The sequence below is a fragment of the Pongo pygmaeus genome, chromosome 14 (assembly GCF_028885625.2).
Source record: "Pongo pygmaeus isolate AG05252 chromosome 14, NHGRI_mPonPyg2-v2.0_pri, whole genome shotgun sequence".
Taxonomy (NCBI): domain Eukaryota; kingdom Metazoa; phylum Chordata; class Mammalia; order Primates; family Hominidae; genus Pongo; species Pongo pygmaeus.
Window position 1 is genome coordinate 108827068 of NC_072387.2, and position 23435 is coordinate 108850502.

Here is a 23435-nt window from a genome sequence, read left to right on the forward strand (position 1 = left end):
ACCAACTAAATCAGAATCTTTTGTGGGACCAGGTAAATGATATTTTTAAAAAGCTCCCAGGTACTTCTAAGGGGAAGCCAGGGTTGGGAACCACCTAAGGGTTGAAGTAAAACATGAATTGTCAAGAACATAGCCAGATTTTTCTCACCAATTTAATCTGAGGCTCCCATGCATTCTAATTATTACCAATATTTTATAATACAGTAAAATTCTATGCCAGATACTTGAGATTCATTTTCTTATTTACTCTTCCCATCTTCCCAGCAATTTTCATGTTTATTCCCATTTTATAGGTGAGTCAACTGAGGCTCAGAAAACATAAGTTGTTTACCCAAGGCTACACAGCTGAAATATAGTATTTATGGCACTGAAACCCAGGTCTCCCTTTCTGCCTCCAAAGCTTTGGTTCTTCCCATTACATGATTTCCATATACAAAATGTCAGGGAAGTAGGTTATAATGTGACAAAACCTTTGCTGGCAGGCTATTTGTAAAGAGCTCCTATCCGTCCCACCTCTCATATACTTGTGCAACACAGGTCTCCTTCCTACACCCACCTGGCAAAAATAAAGACACCCACAGAGTGTGTATGTGCCTGGGGGAATCCAAGCCTACCTACCTTCATGAGAGTCGCCATTTCGCTTTTCTTGCATTGCAGCTTCAAAGTTGAGCTGGAGGATCTTATTTAGAATTGTGGTCCATTCTTCCATTTCCACTTCACTGTCTGCTGCCAAGAGATAACTACTTTTGTCCTGCATCTTGAGCTCAAAAGCAAAACGCCTGACTTTGTTGTTCTGAAATGAAAAAAGGATAAACAGACATACTTTAAAAGAATTAGAACTGCTTTAAAATAATTTCTCTCTCTTGTTGGTGAGTGCTATCTCATTGGCATTTAGAACCAATCTATTTTGAATAGCTTGCCCCCTCCTCATGAAATCCCATTACCATACACCTTCCCTACTTCTCTTCCTGCAAGCTTTATTTTTCCATCTGACTCATTACCTGCTTTACATACTCATCTGATTCACTGTGTGTCCCTGCAGGGGAGTGAAACCTCCTCAGTGCTCCCATTTTTGTCAGTGCTACACATCCTTAGTCTCTATGGACTCTACAGTGACTTGCACATAGTGGGTATTTGAAAAATATTTGTTGAATAAATGAAATTTCATGTAAAATTTTCATATTCAGCTCCTATTTTTTTAATGAAGTAGTGTATGGTATTACATTTTTAAAAGCCAACCATTATCTATTATTATGTTTGGCTTACTTATCTGGAACTTTCCCATCCTTTATGAATCCCAAAAGGTATCTGGACTCCCTGTCCGTGGCCTTGCCTCATGCCTCCAGTTTTCTTGCCTGCAAGAGGGTGAGTGGCTCACAGAACAAGAAAAGTAGTCCACGTGCAGTAATAGACGGAAGATGAACATGCACTAGGCCAGGATTTCTCAGCCTCGGTACTACTGACACGTGGGCGGCCAATTCTTTGTTGTGAGGGGCTGGCCCGTGCGTTGTACAATGTTTAGCGAAATTTATGGCCTTAAGCCAATAGATGCCAGTCTTCAGACATTCCAAGATGTCCTCCAGGGAGCAAAATCTCCCCAGGTTGGCCACAGTAGATAGAGGTTCAGCTCTGAGGATCATGGCACAAGATCCCCTGTAAGGACAGGCTGAGCGATATGAAATCAAACACTCCCACTAACCTGAGCCAGCAGGACAGTCCCCCATATAGCCACTAAAATCCTACTGGGTTATCCACAGTCTCTCTAAGAGTTCCTTGGTGATGGTCTCAGGGACAGGGCAACCCTTCCCAAAGTCTCTGTGATTTTGCAGCACAGTTCTTAGAAATGCAAAGTCAAGTGCTCCCCTTGGCAAAGCCACACACTCTTGTGCACAGACTGTCTGCTGTGGGCTCAGTAATTGCCACTTTGGATTCCACTTAAACTTCAAGGCAAGAACCAGGGAGGAAGTCAAAGGCTTGAAACAAAATGAATTTTCTCTCCTCCTTTCCCTGCATACTTACAATCGTGAAAAGAGAAAGTTAAAAGTGGAGAAAAAAACATTAGGCCTCAATTCTAAATAATTTCTGTTTCTGAGCCTCAGTTTTCTCATCTACAAAATAAGCATAATAAATTTCAAGGGTTCTAAAATGCTTCAAAATTTTAGTTTAGGCACTTTTTTTAATTCACAGCACCAGTCAACTAATTTTTTTTATAACATCCATAAGTAATAATTTTTAAAAACACTTAAATCACAACTTTTGATGCTTAGTTTATAAACAGACAAAGATAAAAACAAACTATTTTACTCTTTTGAAGCCTTGGATATACTTTATTAAATGAAAAACACCATCAGCTGCATCTGCAAAGACAATTTGAAGGAAGAGACTTCCATTGAAGTCAGAACCTTAGATTTTGAAATGCACCCCGGAGACTAATTGATAGCTCAGGGCAGTTGTACTTATAAACATCTGTCCCTGGGCCAGAAACAGGCAGCAAAACTCTCTTATGAAACAAAAATAATTACTTCCTACTTTAAAAAATGAGGTTGCCAAATATATTTGGTTTTGCTTTAACCTTCTTTTTAAAGTCAGTGCCAGAAAATTCAGCTAAAAAGTTAACTTAAAGGTCTTTTGACTAAAGAATACAAATAAAACTCCTACTTGGGAATCCCACCCAAGAAGTCAATTCTCTGTCACTGATAAATCACTCTGGCACTCCTTACTTCATAGACATTGTCAATAAACATACTCTGATATAATTGATTGTTCATAGTGGTGGCCTTCAGAGGAGGCTGAATTGCCAGCTAAGAGACATCCACATTAGCTGTTGACTGAAAACAATTTTCAGTGAGCATTAAGTGGTGCTACAGTCTTGAACGTGGGCCCAAATATACTTTCATGTATTTTACTTTTTTTTTCTTTTTTTTTTTTCGGCAGGGCGGGGGTACTGCACAGTGGTGTTTTGTTTGTTTGCTTTTTTGTATCCTCTCAAATTACCTTTTGGTGTTTTTTATTTATTTTTCAAAGTGGTTTTTAAAATTAGTTACCAATAATTAAAGTTACCAAAGTTTAACTCAAATTCTGTATTTCTTGCTTTTTGAGAAACCAGATGATCTGGCTGGCACCTTTGAGCTGGGGGTTCCACCTGGCGGCACCAGCTGCAGTTGGGCAGGAGATGCCCCCTTTAAATGGGGCACTGGGCTCCAGGTCACCCCGGCATTCCCTATTGTTTTGCAACCAGGCCTCTCTGTCACTTAATTTACCTCCTTGGTCCCTGCAGACATCTGATTCTGGACCCCTCCCTTCCACTGCTGACCATAAGGAAGAAACAGGATCTGGACTTAGTCTCCCACCATCATTGCTAGAAAAGTGGACAGAATACATGAAATAACTGTTTTCAGATAGGGGACAAAAGGCAGTGCAGCCCTTTCTCTGTATAAGGGAAAGACTAAAGTGAGCCCCACATTGCCTCAGCTTTCTGCCTGGAGGCAGTATCTGAATTGCGGCACAGGAAAGGGAATCCAAAAAGAGCCCTGCCATCTTGCTGAGTAGAAGACACTGACGAGACCTGGGGAAGACCAAGGTGGCCAGAATATGCAGGGCAGAGTCTCCAGAATGACACGAAATAAAACAGCATAAAGATAAGAGAGAGCCAAGCTCCAGAAAGATCCACCGAGTCACACATGCATTAGGTATATATTTTCTATTTATATGTTATACCTTATTTTCTATTTATATGCTATACCTTAACAAAAAAGCTACCAAAGCATAAAATAAAAATCAAGACACAACAACCAAAATTTTAGAACACTAAAGAGAAGACCACAAAGAACAGGGATTCAGAATAACATCAGAATCCTCCAAACAACAGTGGAAACTAGACGGCAATGGGATGCCCTTGAAATTCCAAGGTAAAATGATTTCACTTTGAATTTTATAACTAGCCAAACTATGAGTCAAGCATGAATGCAAAAATAAAGATATGAAGATACCCTAATTCTAAAAAAATTAACATCTCACACAGAATTCCTCAGAAAGCTGCAGAAGATGTGCTCCCCCAATACAAGAAAGTAGATCAAGAAAGAGGAAGGCACAAGGTCCTAGAAACAGGAAGCCCAACACAGGGAGGAAGACAGGCCGAAGGTCTAGATTGTAGGTGTGCGGGGCAGGGAAAGCAATTCATCCAGACCAGAGGCCAAAGGAGGGTGCCAGGAGCTAAAATCCGATCTACCAGCACAGAAAATCATGCAATGACGTCCAAAACTGATGAATGAAGAAACAGCATTGAACACTTGTGATCTAGCACCACTACTATTTCAAGGGAATAGGATGTGAGTGGGTGAGGGTGATGCAGGGGTGAAGCACTGCCCTTCAGCACTGCCGGGCTGTTTCCCTTTTTTTTTTTTTTTTTTTTTTTTTGAGGGGGACGGAGTCTCGCTCTGTCACCCAGGCTGGAGTGCAATGGTGCAATCTCAGCTCACTTCAACCTCCGCCTCCCAGGTTCAAGTGATTCTCCTGCCTCAGCTTCCTGAGTAGCTGGGATTACAGGCTCCCCCCACCATGCCTGGCTAATTTTTGTATTTTTAGTAGAGACAGGGTTTCACCATGTTGGTCAGGCTGGTCTCGAACTCCCGACCTCAGATGATCCGTCCCCCCTCCCCCCTCCACCTCCCAAAGCGTTGAGATTACAGGCATGAGCCACTGCTGGGCTGGGCTGTTTCAATCAGGCAAATGTATTCCTTGGAAGAAAATGCATTTTAATTCTAGGTAAACATGTAAATACATAACAAGTATACCTTTGGTCAAACCAGAGAGCTGTGTCACACTGGCCCCACCAAACAATCTCCTTACAGAATTGAGCTACAGGCTGATGTGATCAGCCATCATGGAGTTATTTGAAGGGAGAATTCTTTGATAATGGTGACTGAATCTTTTGTGAGGGGTTGTTAGGAAGATTGTTCATCAATCACAGAGCCTTCTGTCTGAGGGGAACCCTGAGAAAAATGCCTGAATGATCTTCGTTCTGAGATTACTTGGGCAGCTTCTGACTAATTGGATTGTCTTTATCTCATGTGCACTGTGAATTGTGTGACTGAATAGGTCTCCAAGTGAGAAAGCATAGAGCCCAGGTGGTGACCCACCCATAGCAGGTGTTAGATCTTCAAAACATATGCTTTCTCCTTAACTCTATTTTCGCTCACCCTTATCCCAATCCCCCGTTCATCTTTCTGCTTTCACCCCGACTTTAAATTTATGCTGTCCCATGTCCTGTGTATGCTTATAAGCTGCTGCCTTAAATCTTCCTTGAAAGTGGCAAGGCTGGAGAATGGAGGGGTGGACAGATGGATGGATGGACAGATGGACAGATGATGGACAGGGAAACTGACATCTCTCTTCCAAAGACAATGCTAAAAAGCTATAGAAGGATGCACGCAAAACTGGTAGAAGCTCCCCTCAGAAAAGAGACACTGAAGGAGGGGAGAAGGAGTCCAGAAGGACTTTCACTTTATCTGTATTGTCTGATTTTTTACAATAAAAATACATTTATGTGTTATCTTTAATTAACAATAATTTTAAAGGATAAGTACATAAGCCCTATGATATAAAAGTACAACAGCCCTATGATAACAAAACTATCTAATATTGACCAAATGCTTACCATTTGTTGGCACTGTTCTAAGCTTTTTACATGTGTAATGAATTAACCCTCTCAGTAACCATATTTGGTACTGCCATTATCCTTATTTAACAAATGAAGAAACTGAGGTACAGAGAGGTTAAATAACATCTCCAAGGTTACACAGCCGGTAAGTGGAGGAGCAGGGATTTGAACTCAATCTGCACTGAAACCTAATCTCTTTACTGATCTACATGGCCACTGGTACTATAACGCTAGTGATAAAAATCACCACTGAGATACTAGGAAGTGTTTTAAATATTTTCCTGCACTGATTCATCCAATGTACTCATTTGCCATATTAAAGAAACATTCTCATTATCTGAATTAAGTAGCCTGTTAAAGGTCACGCAGCTATAAAGTGGCCGAGCCAGAGTGCTCCTGCCTGCCACAGCATAATTCTGCCTCTACATTATCCCTTCCAACTTCTACAATGATGAAAAACAAGACTTTCCTCATTTAAAGTTCTATGTTATACCACCATGCATATTGCCGTTTTTGGAAGTGTTTGCTTAAATCTGCTAATTTACACATAAGCACTACTGCAGATAAGAAAACGTAATGGTAAAACTCTTTTCATATTTACCTGAACCACACCCATACAGGAATCCAGAAATATTGATCCTTTTGGTTCTTTGGAGATCTTTTCATCTTTATAAAAATTCAAATTATAGGATCCATCGCCAAGTTGAATCAGGTGGAAAAATCGTCTCTTAAATGACTGAGAGAAAAATACACACACAGCTATTCTTTCAAAATGAAGATGGTCACAATCTCTATCAATAACCCACTTATGACTACACACATACATAAAACCTGTTTCCGTTCTCACTCTAGCTGATGCTCCAGGTCACTGCGGGGTTAAGACTCCCCATCCCATCTAAGAAGCTCACTGCATCTCAGTTCTGAGGAGGTGGTTCCCCTAACATCCATGGGTCATTTTTCTCACCCACGGAATCAGAGATTTTACATAACTACCCAAAAGCAGTGCAGGGACTTCCAATTTGGGATGCAGCACAGAAGGACAGAAACTTTCTCTAAAATCCCCAGGGTTTCTTGCTCACAGAATGGGAACTATTTTTTGCCTCATGACGCTGAATGATTTTCCAGCCTCAGGGTAATGACAGTCACATTTCCTCCTTAATTTTTATCTCCCTGACTCCCTTGTTTCTCTTCCCTTTGTTATTAATCCTGATGTTTCTCTGGTCCCACTTTTCTCCTGAATAGCTTCTTCTATTGGTTTGACTTCTCTCTCTGCAACCTTCTCTTCTATGCAACTATTTTCTTTTTTCGTCCCCAATTTTTGCTTTACTTGACTTTGTTGCAGTACACCTCCACAGAAGTGCTCAGGATTGGCATGACAGATAGCCCCTTGGTGACATTCTGTGAGGTACCAAAGAGCACTTTTCAGTTCCTACAGAGAAGAAAGCCTACGTCAGTGTCTGCACCTTCACACCAGCCCAGGGATGGTCTCCTTATGCTGGTGGTCAGTAGACAGTGAGGGAAAGTGGGTGGATGAGGCTGTGCCAATGGGGGTGCTATCACCAGGGGAGCATCCTAGGAATCAGACAATGTCCCTTTTGTGGGGAAGAACAGCATGCGCATTCATCTTGAGCATTGTTCTCGAGCTCTATGGCAGAAAGGGCTTGTGAGAGGGGAGGGCAAAGTGATGCGCATTCTCACCCTCATGGTCACGCTGATGGCACTGTTCATGTTGCCTTTGTACAGCCAGCCATGCTTGGTGATCCCACCCTTCTGGGAACCAAGGGAGGCAGCATCCTAGGAGAGAATGAAAACACCAGTAGTCAACCTCCCGTTATTACCTGGGTTACTTGCTGTGAGTTTGGTCAATGGGAAGGTCATTCCCTTTGTGCCAAGTTGTCCATTGCCCCTTTACTGAAGTACCCATTGACACCAATGCCTACAAGTCACATAAAAGTCCACTTAGCGGTGAAAGAGAGAGACCCACCTACATTTTTGAAAACTTTATTCCATTAAAGGCAAAGCTAGCTCCTGTCCAAATTTTTATTTGTCAGTGTTTAATGAGCCACAAAAAGGACCAAAAAGGACATACCTCAACTGACCACTCACGTTGGAAGGTCTTGCCTGGTTTCACAAAAAAATGTTTTCAAATTACACTCCCCTATAGTTAGAGGACAAAAGCACATGCACATTCCTGGAAACCTTCCCAGAGGCTTAGTTCAGGGAAAGGTGAATAAAGAAAGGGAGGAAATGTGAGGCAATACAGAGAGGAGAGATAAAGTGATGGAGGGAAAAAAGAAGGAGAGACAGGCAGGAATGCAAGCAGGGATAGAGGGGAAAAAAGGGGGTGTCAGAGAAGTGGAAGGAAAGAGCTGAGAGAAGTGAAGAGACCTGCTTCTTAAGCACAGACCCCACACCACAAGACCTGGGTTTAAGGAGAAAAGCATGGAGCTGCCAGCTGCTGCTACAAATATGTTAAACACATATTTGTATGTATAATAGACAGATGAAAAATACACACACACACACAATCTGGCGAAGCTTTTGTAATCATACAGACAATTGCAGAAAGACTCATCATATGCTTTGTCTTGGACCATCTCAACATTAATATTGGTGGTTTTAATATTGCTATTAATAGAAATAATAGAAATAATTTACCATCTAGGATTTTACAGTTTAGTGTATGCCCTTACATGCAATATTTCCATTGGTCCTCCTGTCACTATTCATGCCAATCAGTTCCAAGTTCCCAATATATTGTTCATTTTGAATGAGCAGTAATTTTTCTTAGAATTATTTTAAAAGTAGTTTCTAAAATCATTTGTTACATGCACATTGCTTAATGAGTGGCTAATGTTATAACTCAGCTGAAAATTTTTTTAAAGAAGGAAAAACATAAACTCACAATGGGACACTTAACAATCAATGGGGAGGATGAGAAATGCAGAGATGGGCACTGTCTTCTTGCGAGGTTTCCCTCACTCAGTGGGCAGACTCATCTCAATGCCCTACTCCCTTTATATAGTTCTTTAGCCATGAGCTTTTCTCTAGGAATAGGGGGAGTGGGCTTGATAAAATCAGACTTCACTAAAAGCAATCATTGAAGAAATAGCCATTTAAATCTACTGGCTGGCAGCTGTTTCGAGATCTGTTGAAAAACAACCTAAATTCAAAGTCTAAGTCATCTTGATATCTTTTAACAGTGTAGCCAGATCTGATCCAAGTCTTTGAAAATGATCTCAGAACAAATAAACACAACCAAGAGAACATGAAATGCTAAGCAGTAAAGGTGAAACAGAGACCTTATTCCAATCAATCAATAACATTTTTTAAAAATTATTCCCGTTTCATGTAACACTCCAATGCCTGTTTTGGCTAAATGTTGGTAATTTTCTAACTAATCTTCCAAGTCTGTAAAATTGATGTTTAAATCTACAGTGAAAAGAGAAGCAACAGCAAGCAGGTATCCCACCTCATCTTTGTCGACCTCCTCGTCAACTTCATAGACATGAACTGGAAGTTTATCCAACTTGACCACTTTGCTATAAAAACAACAAAGAAAATTTGTTTTAGAAATGCCTAGTCAAGGAAGAGGCTTTGCATTTCCTCCTCCATCAGAGGGCCCAGACTTTACTAAATCCAAAGATGGCACAGCTTCTTTATTCAGAAAAAGAATAAAACCATCTATGCCCTTGCTTTTCAAGATGGGTAAGCCAAGAGACTTGAGCAAGAAAGCTCCAAAAAGCTATGTGGAAAAGACAGCATAGCTTCTGGGGAGTTAGCAGGCATACTAAAAATAAGAAAGTGGATTAGTTTTTAATAAACAAAGACTTGGTAGAATAACTTTTAATACAAAGTTTATGAGGAAAAAAAGGAAGATTGAGTTGTTGCATTGAAACCGATTAACAATGATGGTATTAACCACAATAAAAACAAGACACCAATACCAATAGCAGCTTACATTTACTCAATGGGTATGACGTGCCAGGCCCTGTGCACTTCTCACGTGCCCTCTCATTTAATCCTTTAATCCTGGTGACTGTTGTTAAGGCCATTTAACAGATGAGGAAAATTGGGCTTACAGAGGGCAGAGTTGTCTGAGGCAGAACACAGAATCTGTGTTCTTCACCACCGTTACAATTCTCCCTCTCTTTCTCATCACACATTCAGAAATTCTCATTAATGCCAAGAGGGAACATGTACCAGCAGTCTATTAGATAATAAGTATACGACATCACATAGTCTGATATCTTTCAACCCTGAGACTATGAACAAGAGGATCAACAAAGATGGGTTAAGCCAATCCAATGGGAAGAATTAAAAAATCCCTAAGGGAGGATTGGGTAAATATAGAACTAAAGAGCACACCCATCTGGAGAAGATAATGCTAGGAGGGAGTGTTCCCAGCTGAGGTTTAAAAAGAGGCAATCGGGGAATTGGCCGAACATTCTTAAGGAGTGGCAAAGCCACACAAGGAGGAAAAACAAACAGCTAGGTCTACTGAGAACAGCATAAAAGGTTCCAGCTCAAAGATGTAACAAACACAAAGAAAAATACATTAATCAGGTCTCAAGTAATATTTTCATTGGTGATGGTTAGTTTTAAAACATAATCCATCACTATTTGCTTTCAATTTTCCCAAAATCAAGTATACTTCAATTTGCCAACTGCTATGGTTTGGATATGGTTTTTATTCCCACCAAAACTCAAATTGAAATTTGGTCCCCATTGTTGCATAATTGGGCCTAGTGGGTTATGGGGCAGATCTATCATGAGAGGCTTGGTGCTGTTCTCACAGTAATGAGTGAATTCTTGTTCCTGGCAAGATGGGATTACTTGTTGCTGAAATGGATTAGGACCCAAGAGAATGGGTTGTTATAAAGTGAGGTTCCTCCTCCTCTTTGGTCTCTTCACAAGTGCCAACTTTCCCTTTGACCTTTTCCATCATATTTTGAAGCAGCACAAAAGTCTTCAACAGAAGCTGAGCAGAAGCCAGTGCTATGCTTCTTGTACAACCTGCAGAACTATAAGCGAAATAAATCTCTTTCCTTGGCTAGTCGCGGTGGCTAACGCTTGTAATCCCAGCACTTTGGGACGCAGAAGCAGGTGGATCACCTGAGTTCAGGAGTTCGAGACCAGCCTGGCCAACATGGTGAAACCCTGTCTCTATTAAAAATACAAAATTAGCCAGGCATGGTGGCACGCGGCTGTAATCCCAGCTACTCGGGAGGCTGAGGTGGGAGAGTCACTTGAACTTGGGAGGTGGAGGTTGCAGTGAACTGAGATCGTGCCATTGTATTCCAGCCTGGGTGACAGAGCAAGACTCTGTCTCAAAAATAAATAAATAAAAATAAATAAATAAATCTCTTTTCTTTAGAAATTACCCAGTCTCAGGTATTCCTTTAAAGCAACACAAAATGGAACCTTTTATAACAGATAGTCTGTCAAGGCAATACATAGCTACCCCTGATTCACTTTAACCACCACTATTCAATCTAAATACACTTGCTTTTGGTATAGTCTAGAATAAGTTAATACATTAAAGGAGGTAAAAAAAAAATTTTAACTGGGAAAAATGCTTGTTTCTTGATTTACTTTTTTTAAAAACATAAAATTTATTCAATGTAAAATGCTCTTTATAATTATCTTCTTCAAAATATTCTTTTCAAGGAAAAAATGCACTGCAGCATATTTCAGTACACTTACGTTTTGTTTGTTTTATATTTCGTAGTGAAAAAATTTCACCTATTTATGTATCAGTGGTACCCTGAAAAGAATCACTGGACATAATGAAACCATCCACATGTTTATCACTACCTATCAATACCAAAGTAGCAGGTTTGAGTCTTACAATCAAAGGCCCTGTAAACAATAGTTACACCACATACACATAAACCATCTAGAAATATTTTCCCCAATTACTCTGATTGCATATGAAGTTACATACCTCCCCCCAAGCATTTCAAGTACAAAGACTTTTCCCTATGTGTATAATATAGCTTACTCACTTCGGAAGCTGTCGAAACTCTCCTGAGTAATCTTCATATTTATAGTTCACAAGATGCCAGTCAGAGTTATAGGTTTTGATGCACTATTGAAGGGGGATTTTAAAAATAGAAAATAAAAAACAGAAAGACGTGATGATTTTTGGAAAACACTTAGGCAAGTTTGTGAAGGCATACCCATAGAAACATCAAAAAAATTTTTTCCCATCAACTAGCTAATGCCTGAAATTCTACCACCAAAGATTCCTGTGAAGCTTGAGACTTTGAACCACTGAAACATTACCCTTGGGGGTAGTATCACTTTAAGTTATCATCATTAATATCTGAGAGCAGGTTTTACAAGGAGACAACTTCACCTAACCTTATGACATTTACCTAACAATGGACTATTTCAGAGTAAGCACCTGGTTCTTAAAAAGCCATGTGGCCTCTACTATGACATAAAAGTGAATAGAAAGCGTGAACTTAAAGACGCCTTCATGGTATTTACTAATATTAGAACTAGCTAGCTCTGTTAGTTAATATTATCATATAAATTTGCCCTCAGTTTTTCTTTCCATTCATAAGGAAAAGAGTGAAATAATTAGGAAGAAACATTTGCATTCCAATTAATGTTAGGACCATGACATTTTCATGTGTGTGTACAGAAAGTGTAATGTAGTCCTCCACTGCCAAGGATTCTATTAGTGACCTAACCTACACAGACTGCATTCAAACTACCTCGCCACACGACAGATTCAATGGGCCAGCCTGGTGTCTGTTCTGCATCTACCCATGAAGATCCTCCAATAGGGCATAAAGCCTAAGATTATAATGCCACATCCACCAGATCTTCAAATATGAATGAGTCAAAATCAAAAGCTAAAGAATTTTAGTTAAAATCAGCTTAGTTCAAATGATCTTCTGTCCAGTCAGCACTTCACTATATATGTGCAGACTTCAGTGTGGGGGGGAAAAAAAGCATGAGTGAATCAATGAAAACATAGGTAGATAAATATATTTATGCGTTATCTAGTTTATTTGACTCTGGCTGTAACTAACATGAACAACGTCTCTATTCTGCTTCTTTCACTTCATCGTTTCTACTGTCAACCTTTTTATCTGTGTCATAGGCCATGCCTGAAGGCCTTCTGAAGCAAACTCCCCTCCACCTCCAAACTCATGAAAGTAAGAGTTGCAACAGCAGCAAGTGCGTATTTTGTGCCAGGCTCTACAATAAGCACTTTACTGGCAAGGGTGTGATGTGTGATGTGAAGGTAATGTAAGTTTTTAAAATTATTCTCAGAGGTGGAATAAATGGCAGAGAACGGCTAAGCGCAGAGTCAGATTTTGGAGCTGGCAAAATTTTTTATTTTTTTACTCTGTAGTTACGAATATTTTAAAATGCTATTTTATCTTGAAAATGATTTTTTTAGATTTCTCAAAGCATTTTCACATTTCGAGTATCATACATTCACACTCAAAATTTCATTCCAAAACCAGTCAGATTTCAGAATAATCCATAGTTTTGGATTTTCCCACTACTGCCCCTAGGTCCACTGGCACAGCTAAGTAGTCAGGCTTGACTATGTATGACATGGTCTTGTGGGTGTGATCCTATTCTCTTCAAAGAGCCACAGCAGTTTTTCAACAAGCACTGGAAGTAAAGTTGTACCACCAAGTCTCCTGCAGGACATTAAAACTATTCTGAAGCATAAAATATACCTGCCCAATTAAAAACTAAATAAACCAGCATAAATTTATATATTATAAATGCATTTATGAATGGAGCCTAGATTTTTATTTATTTATTTTTTTGAGACAGAGTCTTGCTCTGTTACCCAGGCTGGAGTGCAGTGATGCAATCTTGGCTCACTGCAACCTCTGCCTCCCGGGTTCAAGCGATTCTCCTACTTCAGCCTCCCGAGTAGCTGGGATTACAGGCGCACACCACCACGCCTGGCTACTTTTTGTATTTTTAGTAGAGACGGGGTTTCACCATGTTGGTCAGGCTGGTCTTGAACTCCTGACCTCGTGATCCACCCGCCTCAGCCTCCCAAAGTGCTGGGATTACAGGTGTGAGCCACCGCGCCTGGCCAAGATTTTAATACCTTAGGCAAAATGGGGAAAATAATTACAGTTTATTATGTTCAAATATTTATAATTATAAGGAATCGCACATACAAAAAAAAACAAAAAACAAAAAAAAACTCCACAGTGAATCTGGCTAAGTATTTAGAGATTCATTGATTTAACAAGCCAGTGTTGACCATCTACATAGCAGGCATTGGCCAAATTCCAAAGCAGAAGCACAGAATTAGGCAAGCAACCCCCACCCCTCTGGGGATGTAGAAAGTCTAGCAGATAAAGAGTCCCATCAGAAAGCCAGATCCAGAGAACTGTACCTTCAGAAAGACAGGAATGTGACTGACTGATTATATGATTAACATTTCAAACTGGTGAAATTCAATAATATTTTGAAGTTACACTGAAAGGTTTTTGAAGTTTTTTTCTGCTTTGTTTTGCTTTGTTTTAAGCCATTAGGTCATTCTCTGGATCAGAGGATGAAGAGGAAGTGATGGTCACTCCACCCAAGTGGAAGGGTCCCAAAAGTGTTCAGTTATGTTGGCTCCAGCAGCATAGGATGAAGCAGTTATTGCTCAACCTGCAGTGATTAAATAACTTAACAGAGAATTCTCCTTCAAAAAACCATATTTTTTTAATCAACTGGGAGAACTGAGTTAGCAATTAATAATTTTGCCACATGCTTTAAAACATAGGTCAACAAACTTTTTGTGTAAAAGGCAAGATCACAAATATTTTCAGCTTTGAGGGTCATATTATCTCTGCTTAACTTTGAGTTGCATGGTGACAGTAGCCATAGGCAATATGTAAACAGATAAGCTTGGCTGCTTTACAATAAAACTTTATTTACAAAAATTAGCTACAGGCTGGATTTTGCTTGCAGGTCATAGTTTGCCACTACCTGCCTTAAAAAGACATTTATAACTACATTCACAAACATATCTGGCTGTATTTGTCTGGAATTAAGTTTACTAATACAGTGGCAAAGGAGGTAAGACAGGAAGTTACTTCTTCAGAAAGATGAGAGAACACACTTAAAAATTTTTTAATTTTATATTTAATTTTTCAAAAATCTCAATGGAAATTAAATATTGTTATTTAATTGGTCTTTATAAGAGTATATATAGCTTCCTTATAGTAAGCAATTTTATTGATGGGCATATTTATGATCTAAATATCAACTAGAAAAACCAGGATTAAAAAAAATCATTATTTTTAAATGAAGGAGCACTTAAAGAAACAAAATTAAAACATCTAATTATTCCTTCCTACCTAAAATTACCTGGAGGAAAAAACAAACACTCCAAGGGGGAAAACTAAAGCAAACAACCTAAATTGTAATAATTTCTCTTTCTGGCCAGGCACAGTGGCTCATGCCAGTAATCCTAGCACTTTGGGAGGCCAAGGTGGGCAGCTCACTTGAGGTCAGGAGTCTGAGACCAGCCTGACTAACAGGCTGAAACCCTGTCCCTACTAAAAATACAAAGGTTAGCCAGGCGTGGTGGTGCACGCCTGTAATCCCAGCTACTCGAGAGGCTGAGGCAGGAGAACCGCTTGAACCCAGGAGAGGCAGAGGTTGCATTGAGCCAAGATTGCTCCACAGCACTGTAGCCTAGACAACAGAGCAAGACTCTGTCTCAAAAAATAAAAATAAAAATAAAAAAGTAAATAATTTATCTTTCTTCCATAAGATAATTTTATTTGTATTTTCAAACAAAAATAATATTAATCAACGTATCTTGATTAGGAATATATATAGTAATCAATATATATAATAATATATATTGACTAGCGATAGACCCTGCTTATTACCAGCTAGTACTTCATGAATACTAAACTAGTTAAAAATTACTTGCAAATATAAATGTATAAATGAAATAAATGATACATAAATGTGTGTGTCACCCTTAAAAACAGTATCAATAACAAGGCCTCCCAAAGATTTCCAGTGAATTCATTTATAAGTTACTCCTTATTTTAAGCCCATGAGATAAATTCTGTGGAATTCACTTTTTGTAGTCAGATATAACCCCCTCCAAATAAATAAAGTTTTAAAAACAATAAAAATGTAAAGAAGAAATAGCCCCTGTGGACATTTCTGTCCAAGTTTCAGAGTGAAAATTTCACATTATTCTATTTGAACTTCCATCATAGAAATATAATTACCCCTTTGACACTTTCTTGACAATTTTGAAATTTAAAGAAAAGGAGGCAGTTGGGGGAGAATGACTTCAAAATGCAAATTAATGCAGGAAAGAGCCTTACCTCTGTAACAAACAAGCTCTGTGCTTCCTCTTCCGCCTTCGCAGGCACTGTTGAGCATATGTATCGACCCTGTCGTCTCAGGATGGCCGTCTGGAAACAAAAACAGGAGGAAAAGCCTTGGGTAAGTGAAGGAGGCAGGTGCCAGCCTCAGAGTGCAGCTGTGTGCCCTGCAGCTGGCCCTGGCAGCCACAGAGTCCCTCCAATTTCTCCCATCCAGTGCAGCTGCCTCCTTCGGTCACACACAACAGATTCCATTGGGCAGCCTCAAGTTCCAAAGCCAGGCTGGGTCACAGCTCCTGCTTCCTTCTGGATCAGGGGCCCACAGATCCCTCCAGCTCAGCCCTTCCCGCGGGGTAGAGGCCCCTTTCAAAGTCCCTAACACCCCACCCCTAAGTGCTTGATCTAGTCCCACGACACAGCATCTTACTTGCCTTAACTGCCTTTTTTTATTGTGGTAAAATATACATAAATTTACCATTTGAAACATTTTTTTTTTTTGAGATGGAGTCTTGCTCTGTTGCCCAGGCTGGAGTGCAATGGCGGGATCTCGGCTCACTGCAACCTCCGCCTCCCGGGTTCAAGCGATTCTCCTGTCTCAGCCTCCCGAGTAGCTGGGATTACAGGCATGCGCCACCATGCCCGGCTAATTTTGTATTTTTAGTAGAGACGGGGTTTCTCCATGTTCATAAGGCTGGTCTCGAACTCCTGATCTCAGGTGATCCACCCGCCTCGGCCTCTCAAAGTGCTGGGATTACAGGCGTGAGCCACCATGCCCGGCCATTTTAAACATTTTTAAGTGTACAGTTCAGTGGCATTAAGTACATTCACACAATTGTGCAACCATCACCACCATTCATCTCTTGTCATTTACATCTGTTCTTGTTCACTGCCACATCCCCAGCACCTAAGAGCATAGATAACTAGACACACAGAAGATCCTCAATCAGTAACTGCTAAATGAATCTATGAACTGTGAATGCTACCTCCCCTCCAAGGAACATTAGAACTGTTCTTGTTCATTAGGCTTAAATGCTTCTTTTAAATAAAATGACAGGGCAGGGGTAGCATCCTGTATACCTCAATAACTATGCTTAAGGTTTCCTTTTCTTTTTTTTAATTTTTTTATTTATTTTATTTTATTTTTTGAGACGGGTCTCGCTCTGTCGCCCAGGCTGGAGTGCAGTGGCGCAATCTCAGCTCACTGCAAGCTCCACCCCCTGGGTTCACGCCATTCTTCTGCCTCAGCCTCCGGAGCAGCTGGGACTACAGGCGCCCGCCACCATGCCCAACTAATTTTTTGTATTTTTAGTAGAGATGGGGTTTCACCGTGTTAGCCAGGATGGTCTCGATCTCCTGACCTCATGATCTGCCCGCCTCGGCCTCCCAAAGTGCTGGGATTACAGGCGTGAGCCACCGCGCCCGGCCTAATTTTTTAATTTTTTTGAGACAGAGTCTCTCCGTGTCACCCAGGCTGGAGTGCAGTGGCATGATCTCGGCTCACTGCAACCTCTGCCTCCCAAGTTCAAGTGATTGTCAAGCTTCAGCCTCCTGAGTAGCTGGGACTACAGGCGGGTGCCACCACATCCGCCTAATTTTTGTATTTTTAGTACAGATGGGGTTTCACCATGTTGCCCAGGCTGGTCTCAAACTCCTGAACTCAAGCAATCCACCTGCCGCAGACTCCCAAAGCACTAGGATTACAGGTGTGAGCCACCACACCCAGCCTTATTCTTTAGAGATGGGGTCTCACCATGTTGCCCAGGCTGGTCTCAAACTCCTGGGCTCAAACAATCTCCCATCTCAACCTTCCAAAGTGCTGAGATTATAGGTATGAGCCACTATGCCCGGCCTGGGCTTCAGGTTTCAGAAAGAAATATTCTAGTTTTTTTCTCCTATGGACTGTAACCCTTAGGTACTATTAACAGATCATAGTCGACTGGGCGTGGTGGCTGATGCCTATAATCCCAGTACTTTGGGAGGCTGAGGTGAGTGGATAACTTAGGTCAGGAGTTCAAGACCAGCCTGGCCAACATGGTGAAACCCCGTCTCTACTAAAAATATAAAAATATTAGCTGAGTGTGATGGTGCATGCTTATAATCCCAGCTACTCGGGAGGCTGATGCAGGAGAATCACCTGAACCCGGGAGGCAGAGGTTGCAGTAAGCCAAGATCGTGCCACTGCACTCCAGCCCGGGCAACAGAGCAAGACTCCATCTCAAAAAACAAAAACAAACAAACAAAAAAACAGATCATAGTCATTAAAGCAGCATACAAGCAAACATTTTGCTAACAGAATCTACCCTGTTAGCTCTTCATGGCAAATGACTACACTGGGATCTCACAGCATTGGTCCTGGCAGTTTCCCTTCTTCCTTTGGTTGGAGGTGGCTTTGGGTCAAACCTCTGCTCCTTTATCCCTCCAGCCTAGGTGGAGAACTTCAGGGCATGTGTTTTGTGTACAATTTATTTCCTGCCTGTATTTTCTCTCTCTGTTGTGTCTGCTTCACCTATATTTATTCTTTTCTTGCACTGTGTCTATCTTTGAAAGTAATCTTAAAGCCTATTTTTAGAATAAGGCTCCCCATTCTAAAGGAGTGGAAGAAATGAATTCTGTTCTTCACCAAAGTCCTTGGCAGGTAAATTATTTACTCCTTCAGCCTCCTGGGTCCTGACTTCTTTGTAAGTATTACGAAGAAACAGTGACCTTTATTACACATCTGTTCTTGTGAAATGCCACAGAGATGAGTGACCATAAGCATGGAAGACAGGCACAATCTGTACAAAAAGCTACAAGGCAATATACTGTATATATATAGACTGTCACAACTGTTATGAAGGAGGGGTGCTACTTCAAAAAGTATACATTCTATGTTCCCACTTACTGTGTCCTGATCTGATTTATCTGGGTCTTTCAAGATTTTTGAAACTAATTATCATACTTTTAAAACACTCATGAAATAGCTCACATCAAGAAATAGGACTATTAGGGTCACTTCTAGGCCACTCTTCATCCTAACATTAAGAAGAAAAAATTTATGACAAAAATTTCCCAGTAGAATAACCAACTCAAGAAACTTTAATTACGGGACACTTTTCCAAACACCCCTCTAAGGTGAGAAAAATAAAAGGAAATAGATCTTTTTTATTCTCCTATATCAAAGTCCCATTATGTTCTCACTTGGAAAAAAAAAAAAGTAACTTTAAATTATTAAAGAGAATCCTGAATTGTTTTTTTTTTTGCTTCATGTATGTGCCACAGGAGGAGAGAAACCTGAGTTTTAACAGATAAGATAGCACGATGTTTCTCATTTTTAAACGAGGTTTACACATTAACCATTACTCATCAATTCCTAACCTTGATTTTAACAAAGAATAGTTTTCTGACCAGACAGAGCCCTTTTTCTCCCCCAGAGACTTCATCCAATTAAACTAAACTAGGTGTGCTTCTTTAGTACACACGTAGTGTAGCATAAGTGCTATTTTTTCATGCATGTCTTGAACTACACACTGTTCGATCTCTTTCAGATAATCTCCAAAGATGGCTGCTGTCCTTCCTTGTCTATGCATAGTGCTCTGTACACTAGAAGGCACAGCCTGTCTCCCCTCTCCCTGAAAATGGGCTGGCTTTCACCAACAAAATGAGATAGAAGGAATGATGATCAGTTATAAACCTAGCCTTTGTTGTTGTTGTTGTTGTTTTTTGAGACAGTATCTCACTCAGTCACCCAGGATGGAGTGCAGTGGGGCAATCACAGCTCAGTGCAACCTCGCCGTCCTGGGCTCAAGTGATCCTCCCACTTCAGCCTCCCAAGTAGCTAGGACCACAGGCATGAGCCACCATGCCTGGCTAATTTTTGAATTTTTGGAGAGATGGGGGGGGTCTCACCATTTTGTCCAGGCTGGTCTTGAACTCCTGGGCTCAAGCAATCCTCCCACCTCAGCCTCCCAAAGTGCTGGGATTATAGGCATGAGCCATCGCACCGGGCCCAAATCTAGCCTTTAGAAAAACTGGGAGCTTCCGTTACCTCCTTCTTGGAAGCCAGTCACCATATAAGTTCTACCATCTTGAGACCACAATGGTGACAGGAAGTACAAGGTAGCCATAAAGACAGGATATATACAAGATGCCCCACCATCCCCCAGCTGGTCTCGGCCATCCCAGGTGAGATACCACAATGTGAGTGAAGAACCATCTTGGACATTCCAGTTCCTACAGACAGTGTAAAACAGAAGAACCACCCAGCTGAGCCTTGACCAGATTTTAGAATTGCAAAAAATAATAAATTATTGTCTTAAGTTACGAAGCTGTGGGATGGTTTGTTACTCAACAACAGAAAACCAAAACAAGATTGTAAGACACTAGGAACATCTCCAAGTTACAGTACTGAAGAATACTGCCATTTTCATGAAAATGGATTTCAAATACTAGCTACACTACAGAGTTAAGACAGAAGAACTGAGGAGATACACTATGCTGCAATCTCATTTCCACAGTCACCCTTCTAGTCAAGTCAACGCCATGAAAGAAGTCAAGTAAGATACAGTAAATGTCTGTTGGATCTTGAGAGTAGTTTGTAGTGTCTTAGGAAAAACATTCTACTGATCATTTAAGGACTCAGCATAAATATTACTTTACCCATTCATCTATCCATCTATCCACACTTTACTGGGTCTCTACTTTCTTCCAGACACTGAGCTTGCAGCTGGAGACACAAAGTTTAATAAAATATAGTTACTATTCTTTTAAAGCTTACAGTCTGATGAAAGAGGATGATGAGGAAATAATTATTAGAGTATGATAAGTACAGAAGAGTATAGAGAAAAGAGCACAGAAGCACAGGATGATATGAGAGAAAAAAGTTAGGGAGTCTAAATTCAGTAAGGAAGAGAAGAGGACATCAAGAAAAGGTACACTGAGGGAAAGCTAAAATTAACTTAAGCTAAACTGTAAAGGATGAGCACAAGTCATATTCAGTACAAAACGAAGAGAAACATGGAGATAAACTTGCCCTTGGGAAGTTCAAAGCACAGAATTAAAATATAATGAATGAGATTAACTCTTTGCCAATAAATAAATAAATAAATATATCCATTAAGTCCTAGCACTAAAAACTTAAGTCAAAGGAAAAACTGCCTAGAATTCTTACTAATCTTGAATTAAACAACACTAAAAGTCCACATGTGGGATAAGAATAGGCCAACAGAAAGAACCAGGCTTCCGTGGCTGGAGCAATTCTGTCAGTGTCTCTATCACTATTTAAGAGAAAGGCTGGAGCTGGGCGTGGTGGCTCACACCTGTAATCCCAGCACTTTGAGGGGGCCGAGGCAGGCAGATCATTTGAGATCAAGAGTTCGAGACCAGCCTAGCCAACATGGTGAAACCCCATCTCTACCAAAAATACAAAAATCAGGCAGCGTGATGGCGCACGCCTGTAGTCTCAGCTACTTGGGAGGCTGAGGCACGAGAATCGCTTGAACTCAGGAGGTGGAAGTCACAGTGAGCTAAGACCACGCCACTGCACTCCAGACTGGGTGACAGAATGAGAGCCTGTCTCAAAAAATAAAGAAAGAAAGAAAGAAAGAAAGAAAGGTTGGAACCCATTAGGCTAGACCCATGGGGGAGGGGAGGACTACCAGGCTTGGCACCAATGGGGCGGTCAATGTTTGATACCACCAGCTGCTAAGGTCTTCTAATTCGTTGCCCTTGCTCTGAATATAGCCTCACCGAGCCACTTGTTTATAATATGCTTCCCATTTAGACTTTCCTACTGGGAGAAAATGCACAGCCAATATAGTATTCTGATCTGCTTGTGAATTCTAGTTCTCAATGCATATTAATAAAATGACATTCTGGTTTGTGCTCTTGTGAGGTTGACTGCAACAAGTCAGTTCCCCTGAGCCTGAAACACTCTGGGTGACCAAATCCCATCTTTGGACTTGCAAACCTGAGGTCTGATCCTGTACCATGGTGACCTTATAAACCACCCCGAGACCTGTCTGAACAGCTAGTCAACCCTGACTCTATTATCCAAAACTCTCCTGTACCCACATGCCCTTCTTTACCCCACCAGATTGCAAATTCCTTTGAGAACAGGAGATACATCTTCCTATTTCTAGCTATGTGCTAAATACTCGATAAATGTTTCAAGAATGAGTAAATACACTTTGGGAGGCCGAGGTGGGAGGATCACTTGAGACCAGGAGTTCGAGACCAACCTGGGCAACATAGCATGACCTTGTCTCTACTAAAAATAAAAAATTTACCCAGGCATGGTGTCATGCACCTGAGTCCAAGCTACTCAGGAGGCTGAAATGGGAGGATCTCTTGAGACCAGAAGTTCGAGGCTGCAGTGAGCTGTGACTAGGCCACTGCACTACAGCCTGGGTAATGAAGCGAGACCCTGTCTCAAACAAAAAGAAAAAAAGAAAGAAAGAAAAAAAAAGAATGAATAAAACAGTCAATGGAGACAGAAATAGGAACCTACCAATAACCACCCATTACTTGCATATAAGTTTTTTTTCCCTATTATTACAAAAAGTTATCTGGTCCATTACAGGAACTGACAAGGGAAGAGTATGAGCATGAGTGAACGCTCTGTTTTAATTTCTCCACAGATTTTATGTATTAAAAGTCATATTCAGATAATCATCTACTTTATGCCAAACTTATTCCCACTAAATTTCTATAGTTTTATTTATTTGGCTTATAGCGAAGTCCAAGTCAATACTAAGAGATTTATACTCCAAAAGCACTAAAGCCCTTCTCAACAATAAGCCAAGTTTTCTTTTTCATAGCTGTGGCATTCTTTTCTACTTTTCTATCAGTTAAAATCATATTTCTGCTAAAAGATAGGTCTGTATCCACTTTCTATAGACCCAATGCCCAACATCAAGGTGGGCATTCAAAGCATACCAGTCCTGTGTCTATGTTTGGAAACAAGCCATTTCCATTCTGCTAAGAAATCTGTACATTTGAAAAGGGAAGGGGGAAAAAAACATTTCACACCATAATTAGTGTAATATGGATCTGAAAATTAAACCTAAACATTGCTATTATCTCAGATAACTATTTGGATAGAAATCTTCACAGCACAAACATAATTTCAAAATAAAAGCCCTTTACCAAGGTATGCACCTGCAAGAAAGAAAAGGAAAAAAAAAAAAGAAAAAAAGAAAGGCAGATAGATAGATGATCGATAGATAGATAGATAGGCAGATAAAAGCCCTTTCCTAGCTATTATAACAGAAGGTAAATTATTTTCAGTCAGTATCATTACTTAGGTTAAACACGTAGCCTTTGACACTAAGAAATTCTTAGTTACCTTCAGCAAATATGGACAGGAGTCTTATGGGAAGTTCCACAAAATCACAGGCATAATTAAAAAGGAAGAAAAAACGGTGACATCCTTTCCCAAAGGGCTTATATGAGGATGCACAGATACC

The 23435-nt window shown here is 40.4% G+C and overlaps 1 protein-coding gene across 22 annotated transcripts in view; it reads right to left on the minus strand.

Moving 5' to 3' along the window:
• DOCK9 (dedicator of cytokinesis 9) overlaps positions 1 to 23435 on the minus strand; it is a 295897-nt gene that overhangs the window by 123054 nt on the left and 149408 nt on the right. For all 22 annotated transcript variants that reach the window (XM_054446016.2, XM_054446011.2, XM_054446023.2 and 19 more), the window contains exons 3-8: positions 15994 to 16083; positions 11668 to 11750; positions 9132 to 9201; positions 7358 to 7453; positions 6261 to 6395; positions 619 to 793 (exon numbers count right to left, since the gene is read on the minus strand). In XM_054446016.2, coding sequence (XP_054301991.1) covers positions 619 to 793; positions 6261 to 6395; positions 7358 to 7453; positions 9132 to 9201; positions 11668 to 11750; positions 15994 to 16083 — 649 coding nt within the window. The remainder of the gene's footprint in view (positions 1 to 618; positions 794 to 6260; positions 6396 to 7357; positions 7454 to 9131; positions 9202 to 11667; positions 11751 to 15993; positions 16084 to 23435) is intronic.